The 13950-nt window shown below is 36.8% G+C and overlaps 1 protein-coding gene across 16 annotated transcripts in view; it reads left to right on the plus strand.

Moving 5' to 3' along the window:
• PROM1 (prominin 1) overlaps positions 1 to 13950 on the plus strand; it is a 70167-nt gene that overhangs the window by 39931 nt on the left and 16286 nt on the right. For 11 of the 16 annotated variants that reach the window (XM_056326489.1, XM_056326492.1, XM_056326494.1 and 8 more), the window contains 9 exons: positions 949 to 1069; positions 3776 to 3839; positions 6054 to 6143; positions 6800 to 6823; positions 7451 to 7668; positions 8069 to 8143; positions 9340 to 9403; positions 11195 to 11354; positions 13336 to 13488. In XM_056326489.1, coding sequence (XP_056182464.1) covers positions 949 to 1069; positions 3776 to 3839; positions 6054 to 6143; positions 6800 to 6823; positions 7451 to 7668; positions 8069 to 8143; positions 9340 to 9403; positions 11195 to 11354; positions 13336 to 13488 — 969 coding nt within the window. The remainder of the gene's footprint in view (positions 1 to 948; positions 1070 to 3775; positions 3840 to 6053; positions 6144 to 6799; positions 6824 to 7450; positions 7669 to 8068; positions 8144 to 9339; positions 9404 to 11194; positions 11355 to 13335; positions 13489 to 13950) is intronic. The other 5 variants (XM_056326499.1, XM_056326497.1, XM_056326495.1 and 2 more) reach the window with 1 other exon arrangement.

Consider the following 13950-nt stretch of genomic DNA (forward strand, 5'->3'; position numbering starts at 1 on the left):
TATGGATGCAAGTTGCCATTTGTCTGTTGGCAAAGAAAACTGGCCAGTGTGGAAGCCATTGTCTGTGTGAAAATGTACATGTTGTCTAATTCTCCTATCAGTTCTAGTTTCTTCACCAGTTTCTCTTATCAGGTCATCTACTGAAGTTTCCACCACTTTCTATAAGCATCATCAAGAAACTGTATTGAAGAGTTAGTCATTGGAGTCTGCTTGTCAAGTGCTTGTCATCCTTCTGTTTAAGTCTATTTTACATCTAAACTAAACAAAGAAACGTAAGGGTGATATATGCTAAGAGAGCTTTTGAAGCCTCTCACGGGACTTCTAATTGCCTTTTTACTTACTGTTTGTGCAGATCTGTCATATTGTAATTAGAATTTTACAGTGGGGTATGATCAAATAGAAAATCAGCAGCAGTGCTGACTGGAAGTCTAACTCGCTACCTTTTGGCTTAGTATCAGGAAATGCCTATATATTATTTTAGTGTTAACAGGGACTATTCGTGTGCTTTTAAAAGATCCTTGTAATTATGTAAATAAATTGGGCCATTAGCAGTAAATGTTGCTGACATTTTCAAATGTAAAATATTTCTTTTCACTGTTAACTTATGCACGTTTGCTGGTAGCTGTGTCAAGGTTAATAATACTTGTAAAAAAGCCTAACGTTTCTAAGTCTGGTACAATTTACCTGGGCTATATACATCTTCTGACAGTATCAATGCAAATGGATAAGTAGTTGTGCTTTAGTAACTTCTGAAGACTTCAGGTTAACATTGCTTTCTCCTTTCTGTTTTTTGAATGAGTAGTGAGAACTTGCAGAAAGAAAAAGAGAATGTGTGAATTTATGGAAGTGTTTATTGTGATAAAGTTGACCTTTTTTAGCTGTAATTTTTTGTATCTATTTTATGTCAGAATGGTCGTTTACAATAATAATTACCTGTATTTTTTATAGTGTTGGAGTGCTCTGTGCTTATGCTGCCAACCAGCATTTAACTAACCAAGTCCGAGGAGCAAAGAAACTGGTTAACAGTAACTTTAAAGATCTGAAAATTTTCCTTAACGACACTCCAGCGGTAAAGAATTTTTATCTTTATGGGGAGTGGGAGGGAAGAAGTGTAAGAAAGAAATATTGCAGAACATAGTTGTTTGTTTGGCATAAATTACTTTTTTGTATTTTGTTTATTCTTTATATGTCAGTCTCACAAAGTAGAACAAATGATGCAAGGTAAGACAGCAGTAAACGTTTGGGAGTTATCCTGATGGATCAGTATTCTTTGAGCAACTTCTGAGCTGTACTCCTGGAGTATGGTGCGATGGTGCTTGTAGGCCCTCTTCCTTCTGCAGAACTACTGCAGGTTGCTAGCAGAAGGTGAATCATTTGGAAAAAATATGTTTTTAAAAGGAATACATACAAAAAAGGGAAAGAAGGTTTTTCATGAGAATGTGGATTCTGTGTTTCTCTTTCCTGTTTCCTTGTATTTTGGACTTGTTATGTGCTCTGGGACTGAGCTACAGTAACTTCTTTTCCACAAGTATTTTTACTGTTTTTTCTTTAAACCAGGGTCATACTGTGCCATAATAAACAGGAAAGATTCTTTTCTTTCCACTCTCAAGCTTTCCTTAGAGTCTGGAAAGGAGCCCTCTACGTATCTTTTTTGCATGGGGGGGGAAGTGCTAGTAAGGAAGATTTTAAACTTTGCCATGTACAAATGTCAATTCTTAATGGATTAGGAGGGAAAAAAAAGCCCGACAGTCCTGTTACCTTGGCTTTCATTAATTTTAATTAATTACATTTAATTAATCTGTTTTACTTCCATGTGACTGATAAATTGGAAACAGGAGGGATCCGTGAGTGTGGTAGCATCACAGTCACAGTAACTCTGGGCTGTTCTCAAACAGGAGACATCTGGGTGGTGCCTTTAAATGTTTCCCTAGCTGGAGTTGTTCCCTATAGAATTAGTCATTTGCTCATGGTGTTGTGACAGTCTAGTGATGAACATATGTGGCAGGAAGTGGACACCATGCCAACAATTTCTTTCTTGAAGCAGAGTGCCTTTTTGTCAGTTTGGAACTGACTCAGGCACAGAAAGATGCAATCCAGTTGCATTCAGAAACCACTAGACTCCCCTTCGCAGTACATTGAGCGATGACAAGAAATGTCGGAACAGAAAATCTGTTATGTAGAACTAACTATCTTAATAGATAAAAAAACCACAGACACTAGCTAAAAAAGTTAATAAACACCTGAATTACTGAATTTAAGTGTCAGGATTTGAACACTTGTGCCAGGGGTTCCTCAAAGTCTCACTTAGGTAGCAGGTTTTTAGTTTCTAGGCAGCATTATTTTTCTTTTTACACTTGCTACTTAATGATGCAGTCACCAGTTATATCTTTTAAGTAATTTTGTCAGAGAAGGTACGTATCATGTATACACACATGTTTGTAAGAATTTCTTGAGGATAGGAGAAGGATGTCAGCTTCTTGAAAAAGTTGTAGAATACAACTATTTGGCTATAAAGCTCTGAAATCCTAACTGGTGTCCTTGACTCATCAGTATGAGGTATACAGCATATAAGAGGATTTATAAAAAGAAGTCACATGTTAAGTGTCCATGTCATAGAAGATTTGCAGACCGAGTATTGAGCGATAACACTGTTAGTTACACAGAATCGCCTTTTGTCTGTGACATTGCTGGAGACAATGCAAAACCTGTAGCTCTGCAACATTTTAGTCCTTAGGTTAGCCTAGGAAGACAAAAGAAATAAACAAAAAATATACCTGCAGCTGCCTTTAGTAAGCGATTCTCAGGTTTGTTGTTTTGGGGTTTTTTTTCCACTTTTTTTTTTTTTAGAAAAATGAGCTCTGCCTCATACTTTATCATTTAATTACATCCAGTGCTGTATGATCAATATGTTGGTTTGAGGGTGGTTTTTTGTCTGTTCGGGTTTTTTTCGTTACTCAACAGAAAGTTTGAGACTGCAAGCCAGATACGCTTTGGTACACATTTGAGTCACATTTAAACTCGGAAACCCATTTGTCAAGTGTGTTAACTTTTACATTACTTAAGCTCAGTTGGGGTAGGATTCGTAATGCACCATTTTAAATGTGCAGAAATCAGTAAAGGTGGTTAATGTCTTTTCAAAACTAGTATGGTAAGATTTCCACTTGGGATGGCTCTTTGGTAGCCTTTTGTCCAAACTCCGCATCCACTGGTAACCAGGTTTTAATGGTGTCTTGGTAGAGCTCAGGTTGTGACTGGGCCAAACCTACCTGGGGTTAAGGAAAACCATTTGCATTAAGTGAGAGCAGCCAGCTCCTTTCCGAAAGAGAAGCTCTGAGGGGCTGCCCAGGTACAAGCCAGTCTGGTGGTCAATCGTTTCCAAATTACCACCCTGTCGTCTTGCGCATGTCTCTTCACGAAGGAGGAGCTAATGCCACTAGAAAATCAAATAACAGAGATGATGATGTGCAAAACCTTATTGGCCTGACTGACTTGAGGCCTTCATAAGGCCAGAGTTCCTGCTACTTAACACTTTTCAGTGGAATCATTTACTCCAGTGATGTTCTAGTTAAGTAGTTTTCCCAAATAAACACATCTTTTATTACATGCAGTTCTGCCAAGGAAGTTTTTTAAATACTTAGTTAACTGAGTAGAGTGCCAGGATTTTGGGGGTTTGCACAAGTGTTTTGATTGCTTCAAAGAGGCAGTTTGACTCATTATTTAAAAGCATAACTTTTTTCCAGTTGTTTTAATAGTTATTTTATCATCTTCTTTTCAGCAAATTGACTACTTGGTGAGCCAGTACAACACAACTAAGGATAAAGCACTCTCTGACCTAAATAGTAAGTACTTTGATTTAAAGAGGGTTAGCAATGTGTATTTAAAGACTTGAATAAGATGATGTCAATAGCTCATAATGCAAAATGAAATTTTCTTTATGAGAATATGGTTTTCAAACAAGTGCTGTTGTCAGTGGTAAATGAGACTAAAACCTGAAATTAATTTCACATAAAATGTCTTGGAGCTGGTATAATGCATATTATTTCCTGAAATAGAAGTATTTTCTTAAATACTGTATACCATAAGTCAGGCTAGTATTTTATTTTCCTTTTTATAGTTCAATAACCACTAATATTCAAGGCTTTTTCAGAATATTGTTCCCTGGTTTTTAATGTGGAGCCAAATGTCAAGGAACAGAGCTGCTAGCTGTTTTGATGGTTCCAGTGAGTGAGAGAGCTCTGTATTTATTTTTGTTGTTACACCTTTGTCCTCTACTCAGCTAGAAGTTGAGGTATAAGCTTATCTTCTTTCTAAAGCTGCTTAACGTATTTGCCATTTCAGAATGAGCAGTTGAAGAGCAGGAGATAAAATTGAAATACAACAGCTGCCCTTTCCCCTTCAGCACAGTTAAAGTGCGAGGCGTTACCTTTTAAAGATCTCAGTAAACAGAAACAACCAAATGACTGACTTTTGTTTTTAATTTAAGCATTGCTTTCCAAAACAGATAACAGAAAGGGCTGACCAAATACAGTGCAGATTATAATTCAAGATGTCTTCTTAGCAGGTGTTGATAAATGTGTTCAGATCTGCATTTCAGACTGAAGTGAAATACAGAAATACCAAAAAACCAAGGATTGTTGCTGGGATCAAACTATGCAAATGTGGCAGCATGCCACTTATCCTAAACTGATTTATTTTACCCAGAATCCATGCTTCTGTCTAGGTTTAAAATGTATTTTTAAGGTAGTCCTCAATGCAGCCAGCTTGGCATGACCCAGGGTCAGTATGTCTTGTCTCTGTGAGGCTACTAATGCACATTGAATGTTCTTGTGAAACAAGGAGCAACAATAGTCTTGCAACTTAATTCTGGGCAGAAACACTCTTGTCTAAAAGGTGTGTGTCATCTTTAAGTCTATAATAATAATGAATTGACACCTGCATTTCAAGTGCTAGCTTGTAGCTTACCAGGCGCTCCAAACTGAAATTTCAAATTAAATATTTACTTGTTCTCAATGCTAATTTAATATGTTAACAGAAAACGAACTGGATTTGTGATGAGAGTGCTCATCAATAAATAAAGATAGCTTTTATTTTCTTGAAATACCAGAATTAAGTATGTGACACCTGGGGGCAAAAAAATTCATTCTAAGGGAATCAGTACCATAAATTTGGAGAGAAGTGTAGATGAGTTCAGTTTGCCCACCCTAAGGAAATGCTGAGAAGTGTTTTCTGCTTGATAAAAATTCTCATCCCAAGCCAGACCTGGCAGTGTTGACAGTAATGGATGCTTCTGTAGCATGCAGTATTCCCATCTCATCAAGAACAAAACACTCAAAAAGCTGTTTACCGTGATCTGCAAATGGAGGGGACCCAGAAACTACCTAAAGGATATGTTACATTAAAATGCTTCACCGAACTCTGCTCAGCGTCTGTCTGTTTGGAGGTGGGGATAGCTGTAGGGTAAGCGCGAAACCAGCCCTGAGCAGGGGTGCCAGGTGCACTGCACGAGGGGTCAGGGACCAGAGACAGGTGCCTGACACGCTTACGGGATTTCAGCGGAGATGGCTGACAGGTCTGGGCTGTGGGTGACCTTGACATTGCTGGGTACATGAGGAACAGGAGAAAGGAAAATAATCCATTTTCTAGATTCTCTTGCACTATGAAAACAGTGTGTAGTGAAAGAGTATGACACAACATTGCTGTCCAGACCTCTTTTGAGATAGATGGTGAAAAAAAATACCTGTTTCCAAAAAAGTAGTAAATGCAATAAACCACATATTTTGGAGAAGTGTTGTGTCTTTACCTATATAGTTATGTGCTAGTGAATGTTCTCAGTCACATTTTGATTCACTGCTTTAATTTACAGGCCTATAGCTAGCTAAAGGAGAACTGTGTACCTGCGTTATCTTCTGTCATTAAGTTCTCGCTGTCAGGACTTAGAGAAATTTTAATCTTATAGGTATACTTTAACTTAAGAGTCTGACAGCGCCTATACTAAGAGGTTGTTTAAATTGAACTAGTGTGTAATGGGTATTTTTATCTGTCCACACATATAGATGTAGGACCCTTGCTTGGAAATAGAGTTCAAGAACAGCTGGGAAAAGAAGTACGCCCTGCACTTGATGCAGCTCTGACAATGGCAGGAGGTAAAGATGTACATATCATTGTATTAATGTTCTGTTGCTGTGGTAAAACAGGCATCATCTTTCTAGTGCGCAGTATGGGATGGCTTTATGCAGTAACATGGTTCAACTTACCATTTTTCTACGTGCCTCAATGTTTCTTTTAAACTGAAGACTTCAGATATTTTAAAATGTATAAATACATTTATAAACTAAACCAAGATTTATGTGGTATTGTTGATACCTAGTTTCAGCATCATTGAAGAGAGATGAAATCCAAATTCCCTGCTCCAGCTTGTTGTTCCTTTCCATTGAATATAAGGGAGATTAGGAAAGCTGTGCTTTAAGAGCTGTCCATAGGTCTTTGCAGGTTAGTCTTAGACATACAATGGCCTCATCCTGTACACTCCCAAGCTTTGCTAACCATCATTTCTTCAGTCTCTTTGAGTTAAGCATTGCTCATGCCTAGTTCTGTCTCCATTTAAAGAAAGTACTCTTTTATTACATTTTCTGTATAAGGAATTAGGTACTGTTTATAGAGAAAATCAGGTACAGCTAATAGCACAAAGTGAAAGACACCCATGAACTTGAGTCACTCTGGTTTTTCTATCCATGAATTCTTTTTCATTCACTCGTCATCATTCTCCTTTTTTGCTTTATTTCTCTTACTTGTCTTGAAGTCAAAGTGGAAAGGGCTATCAAAGGTAAAAAAACATGATAAAACCTTGTGTTGTGTGAAGTGCACTTTATTTTTGTGACTTGTGTATTTTTAGTTGTATCTGTGTGGGTTTTTTGTCTATTAAACATCTGATCAGTGGTTTGTTTGGTGTGATTGGGATGAAACCTAAAGCCAGACAGCATTGCGCACTCATGATGCTTGACTGATGCAACATAGTCTCTTTCCCTTTCTTGCAGCTACATAATTTGTGAGTTGGATTATAAAAAAATACTGAAAATACAGTTTTGTGGACATGGGCTTTCTTTTGATACCTAATGACCAAGTGTTAAAGTTCTTTACTGAAACCACTTGAGTAAGGAGAGGTAGGGAAAGGGTAGAAAAGAATAATCTGGGAGATGGATAGAATCTCAATAAAAGTAGCCTGAGCACATTAATTTGTTTGTAGGAAGGCATAACTTGTGTATTTTTGTGCGCCATAAATACATATTCTGTGCTAGAGGGTTTTTCTGGAGGGGAAGCAGGGTTATTTAAATCAGTGTTGTTGAGAATGTCATAGCATTTACATGTGCTCTTTCTCTTCATAACTGTATCTATAGACTGGTTTCTAATTAAAGTGTTTTGTTTTTTTTTTTTAAACTTCACATCTTTGCAGCCATCAGAGAAACAAAGGAAGCACTAGAAAATGTGAGTGTCTCTGTAGAGGTTTTGCAGGAGGGAACAGAGAGGCTTCATGCAAACTTGACAGACGTTAAAATGCATCTAAGCAACACCCTCAATGATTCTGCATGCTCTGCAGCTCAGGCTGCCTCCACTTGCAATATCATCAGGAATTCATTACATCAGTTGAACATCAATGCCAATTTTAGTGGGGTAAGAGAATATTTTTCAGATTCTTACAGTGTGATTGCCTTGAATAAGCCCAGCAGTATCTCTGCAACTTAATGGCTCAGTGAGTGCTGTCACTTGTGAGATAAGTCACCTTTCCTTATTGTGTTTCTGGGTAATTCCAGTCACTGTTTTCATCTGTGTAGGAAAGAATAAAATGTGTGTCAAGCAGCTACATTAAAGTGCTTGCAGTGCCCAGGCAGTGAAGTAATCTGCCCTTGCAAAAATGCTGAGATTAAGCTTTGCTTTTGTACAAGTTTGCTAGAAAGAATCTACTACAAAACATCTTTCCAGTTTATTTACCCTCTCTCCTGCCTTTGAAATATTTAGTAAATTAGCAAGACTACTACTTCGATGTGACTCAAGAATGCTTTTTGCTTCCTAGTTGCCAGGAGTGAGTTCACAGCTTGCGAAGGTCAATGATGTTCTAAAAACAGACCTTTCTAGTCTGGTTCAAAAGGTATGTTTCTTGGCAGGCTTGTAAACTGTTAATTAAACTGGGGTACTTGTGTATCACTTGTTTTTTTCCTTTGACTTTTTCAAGCAGAATTGTCTTTTTCCCACCTCATCCTGCCTCATGGCGGGTATCTCTCCTTATTCCATTGTTTGGCCAAGATTTAATATTTGAAAGTATGAATGTAGTGCTTTTTGTCTCCAGGATACTACAGATTAAGAAGTATTGCTAATTGTCTGCCTGAAAAGACAATCATTAAAAAACAAAAAAGCAGAAATATGGATCCACTAGCATGTTCTATATCTTTTGGTTCAAATTAAAGAAAAAATCCATGCTGTCCTAATTAATTTTATTGTATTCCAGCTATTTTGAAATATGCCTTTCAAATTCTTTATGTGTATATTTGTTATTAAATCTGGTGCAATGGACCTAATGGAATTACTAATAGTATTCTTGCAAGACTATCCACAAAACACAATGATTTTCATCTAGAAAAAAAATGGCTTAGCTTGAGCAGTTTAAAAATCTAGCAATCAGAAAATGTTCGTGAGGAATGGAAGGCGCTTTCTGAAACCATAGGCTGTGTGTAGGTTAGACCTCTGCCTGCTTCTGAAGTGACCATGCCTGCAAGAAGTAAGACTTCAAGCACCTGCTGCAGTGGCTGCTGCTTTCAGTCCGGTTGAGCTACTGAGCTTGGTTCCCCTGGTTTAGACCCTTGCTTTCCCCTTCTCACTGAAGAAAGCGTTGCAGTGTCTTTAGTGGCAGTTGGATTCCATGGTTGTGTGACATGCATTTCAGGTTAGGAAGGCACAGGCTTGCAGAGAGGAGGTGTTCAGTATGCGGTAAGTCCTTCTACTTAGTGAGTCTTCACGTGTGTATTCTCAGTTTTACGTGAGTTAGATCTGACAGGTAACAGTACTATAAAGTTTGAGATTATTGTGACTGATGCATGTATATTTCAATCTAGATTTTCTAAATTTTTTTTTCAAGGAATATCCCAGAGAGCAAACTGAATCTGAAATATACTTGAGTTCCTGTTTTGCTTTGACCTTTTCTAATGTGCAGTGATAAAAATATATTTTTCATAGTATTGACACATACATTTTAGCATGTGTATACTGTTACTCCTTCTATAAAAGAAAAAAAATGCAAGTAATTTGACAATAGAAATTTCTTATAATTTTTTCAACTTTTATTCTTAGGGTTATGCAGCATTTAATGATACTCCAGATTTAGTGGTGAATCAAACCAGGAACATTTTATCAGGTGAGGACAAACGATGTTTTCACTTTGATTGTTTAATATTGATGGTTTTGTATCACTTACTGATGATCTTGTTTTCTTTTATTGATAGTATATTTTCTGGGCTAAAGATAATTAAAAATGGCAATGTAGAAGTTAACAATTTTTTTTTAATTTGGTGCCACAAAAAAACTCATAGAAAGCAACCGTGTAGTAGTGAAGACACAAAATTAAATCTAAAAATAGGCCATATGGTATTTTATGGAGGAGTTTTATTTGATAGGGGGTTTACTGCTCAAGTAATGAGAAATTTTGGGATCACAACTGCACACTTTATCTTTATTTGGTTGAAAAGCTAATTTTCCTTGACCAACGTGCCTATGATGTGTTTAGTAGTGTGATGTTAAAAACTGAACCTGCCTGCTGCTGTGTTAAAATGTAGTGAATGGCAAAGGGGAGGTAAAAATACACCTGAAGGATAATTTAAACGTCTATCTTAGTTGTTTTGTTACTTGGGCTTTACACTGTTATTCTTTGACAATACCTGGACACCTGACATTTGAATAAAATGTAGTATAGTGTATGTATACTAACCTGTTTTAACTTTTGTTCTTGCACTGTGGACCCGTTCTGCATTATATTAACAGCTGTTCCTTGTAAGTTTTTCTTTTTTTTTTTTTTTTTTTTTCCCTCCCAGGCAAATTGAAACACAGTATGTATACAAGCATAGCATGCTGTGTGAACTTCCCTAAAATGAGCCAGTGTTCTAAAATTGATGTTATGCATTTCATTAGGATATCTAGTGCAGATTTACTCAATTTTCAGTATCTGCTGATATGCCTGAACACAGACAAGCCATCTTAATTAATCTATTTATAAGTTGTCAAGGTGGTTTTTTTTTATAAAAACTGAGTTTGAGTTACAAAGCAAATGAAAAAATAGGTTTACAGCAAAAAAAAATGCATTTATTTGTAAACTTTTAAAAGACGAGTGTTTTGGTACCTGGTTGAATTTAGAAAAGTAAACAACAAAACAAACATCCAGAAACTTGCTCAGTTCTTGTTTGAGAAAGAGGAAGGTGTTGCCTACTACCAAATAGCAGCCTATAGTTATACATCCTGCTGTTTCAACTATATTCCAAGTTGAAAGAAGGGCAAGAGTGAACAGAAACTGCATTTTACAAATAGGTGATGTGTAATAAGTGAACTAATCATGTCTTCGTGTATCTAAGTAGTGTGTAAGTATAAGATAGCATGTTTGTACATAATTTGAGGGGAAAAATGGCTTTAAGTGGTCATTATCTGAAGAGTGTTGCTAACTCATCGGAATGAATTTAAGTGATCTTTTTTAATAAGATTGAAAATAACTGGTATAGATTCTCAATATAAGCAGTCTAATTTCTTCCACAGTGTTGTATTCCCAAGGGATGGAGTTTTAAATAGATATTCATCTTCTCCTTCTTAAACTTAGTGGCTAATTATCTTGCTTAGTGTTACCTTTTGCAATATTGCATGAAAAGCAACATATAAGCTGGCTAGATAGAAAGTGACACATTCCTTATAACAAAAGGAAAGAGAATTCTGGCTTGACATCTACATCTTTCATCATTAAACTGAATGCTAAAAGTGTGTGTTTTAAAATGCCATTGTGTTACTTTGAAGTTTTCGTTGCCTGCTTGTCTCTTCCTCACGCTTGTCTTCATGGCTTGCTTGTTACATGTGGCAAATGGCTTATTACCATTTTATAATGCATATGTGGAATATAAATTTCTTCTATGAATCTGTAATGGTGCAATATGGTTTTTTTTTCTTTTAGATATCAAAAATTTGCTGGAATCAATTGGTTCAAATATCACTACCTTCACAAAAACACTCCCTGTTCAGAAGATTTTAGCAGATTTGACAATATATCTTACACAGAGTGAAGCATATGTTCAAGATTATTTTCCAGTAGTGGAGCAGTATGATTTCTACAGGTATGTACAGGAAATAAGGCAGTAGTGAGGTGCTACCTGTTGTTAATACTTTAATATTTTAATGTTCTGTAAAGGTAATTAAACTATTAATGATAAACACAGTGAAACAAATATGCTGTAAGGCAATTGTTTGTTACTGGTGTTTTGGTAAAAGCCAAAACTGCAGCTAATCAACAACTGGGTGCTGTTCCACTTCAGAGCAAGAGGTAGTTTCCACTAGGTCTTCAGGTCTTTTTCAGGAAGGATATACCTAGGTGGACATTGAAGACGTAATGTGTAAAGGAATGGATTGTTTCACAGTGTCTGAGTGACTTCTTATTTAGGTCTTGGTTTTGCTGAGTTGCAGGGTAAGTGGCTGAGAGCATGTGACTGGAGAGACTTTGAAGTGAATCCCTTTTTATTGCCCCCTTCCTACCGCGGAGGAGGAGTAGCAGGGATTCTGCTTTGCACCTTGTAAATCCTTGCGCACCCTTGCTTGTTCCTACTGGTGTATTACTTCTCCTTGTGAATGCATGGGTTGAATGTACCTTGAAGTAACCATATTCTTCCTATTTGGGGCTTGTGTGATGCCTATAATTGATCAATAATCTCATATTTTGAAGCATAAGGCTTTTCTTTTCATACCATTTAACTTTGTCCACATTTAGTCATTTCAGTCCTCAAGCTCATCCTATGCTCTCCCTACATTTTGACATTTCAATTGATCCTATAATTTGATAATTGTTTCTATCTTTGTGTCATAATCAGTTTCTCTGTTACAGAATAACTGCGGTAATGGCTTTAATACAGTGGTTAATAAAAGTAAGCAGAAGTCTGAACTTTAAGAACCTTACTTTTAATGTTACCTTTAGGCCATTCCTTATCTGGCACTTTTTGTAGTGAGCCTAATTTGACAAATTTAGCAATGTTTTCTTTGAAGCTCAGATTGCATTTAGTCAAATAAATATATTGCTTCATTCTGCTACAGTGTGTATATGTTAATCTTTTATTTAGGTTCAAAAAAGTGGCAAAATATCTTATCTGCATGACACTGAAATACCCATTCTTGTCAAACCTAAACTAGTAGTACTTCAAGTACAAATGAAACCAAGTAGCTTGTGGCTGTCCAAATTACTTTCTGTTCATCCCTTTCATGATTACAGGTGCATTTTCTGTGGTTCTTACTAAGTATTCTTTTATGAATGTACCTGTCAGCATTAATGTTTTTCTTTATTGGCTGTGCGTATTCATTACGGTATTCCCTTTTCTGATTTTTCTTGTTCCTGCTTTCTCTCTACAAAGGTATAGAGAGAAGAAAAGGGAACTTAAGAAATATAAGCTGGGAGAAGTGATAACAGGGGAAAAGGAAGAGCAGAGGGAATTGGTAGAGGATGAAAGGCTAGAATGAGATATAAAACATGAATAAATGGATGTGCTCCAAATACGTGGGCAGATAGAACTGGTACTTGTGTAACAAATAATTAAATGTGATTTAATTAATAAAAATGAAAGTTCAATTCCTATCCAAGATCTTTCCCATGATGGAGTTCTGTTATCTGCTCCGTACATTGAAAGCATTCCAGTGCAGACAAGCAAAGCCTTAGGTTTTAATAGCCTTATATACAGTTAATTACAATTACATGACCAATCCACATTCATAAATTTCTCAGTTGCTTCTTGAATAAATTACTGTTTGACCATCTGCCTCCTCTGTGTCAGTTTGCTTGGAGCAACCTGGAGTAACTGAGGTTGGAAACACCTTGTTCTTGTGATGTTTGTTCCCCAGCTCTTCAGCAGCAGCTGTTTATAATCCAACAGTGATCATGTTCGGCCCAAAATACATGCTAGTGTAGGAAAAGCATTTTTTCGTTGCTAGCATGTGTTGCTCAAACAAAACCACAAGTGGGCCAGTTGGGAATATGGTATTGCCTGAAGTAATCTGCAGGTCTCTGGTGTGTTCTTTACATTCTATTAACAAAGCACTTTGGTTTTTATTCTTTAGGTGGCTGGGTTGTCTCATCCTGTGCTGCATGGTGGTCCTCATTCTGGTCTTTTACTATCTTGGATTGCTGTGTGGCACCTGTGGTTATGATAAACACGCTTCTCCAACCACCAGAGGCTGCATCTCCAACACTGGGGGAAACTTTCTTATGGCGTAAGTTTCACTTATTGGTGTCTGTAGAAGGTTGGTTTTATTGATTTTGAAGGACATATAGATGGATAGATATGGAAAGAATTTAGTTTGTTACCTATGTATATGTGCTGAAAAAAAGAACAAAAATAAGTATTGTTCTTATGTACTTCTGCTGAGGGACTTGGGGATTTTTGGTTGCTCTTTCGTTAAGTATCATAGCTGAAGGATAAAACCTCTGAATCTGCTGTTTTAAGGTGAGTAAATTACAGCTAGTGAATTTCTTAGTAAGGCCATTTGGAAACTGCAAAAACTGGGAACAGATAATTGCAAATACAAAGGAAATTCATAGCTTTTTAGTATACTTGAGCATTTGCTGAAAAGAAAAAAAAAAACATGCAAGGGACAAGAAACACTTGATTTTCTCAGAGCCCTTTGGTTTGGCACTTCAGGTTTGGGGATGCTCTTGGAAGTTCCCAGTAGTGG

Source organism: Falco biarmicus, chromosome 1, assembly GCF_023638135.1.
Source record: "Falco biarmicus isolate bFalBia1 chromosome 1, bFalBia1.pri, whole genome shotgun sequence".
Classification (NCBI taxonomy): Eukaryota; Metazoa; Chordata; class Aves; order Falconiformes; family Falconidae; genus Falco; species Falco biarmicus.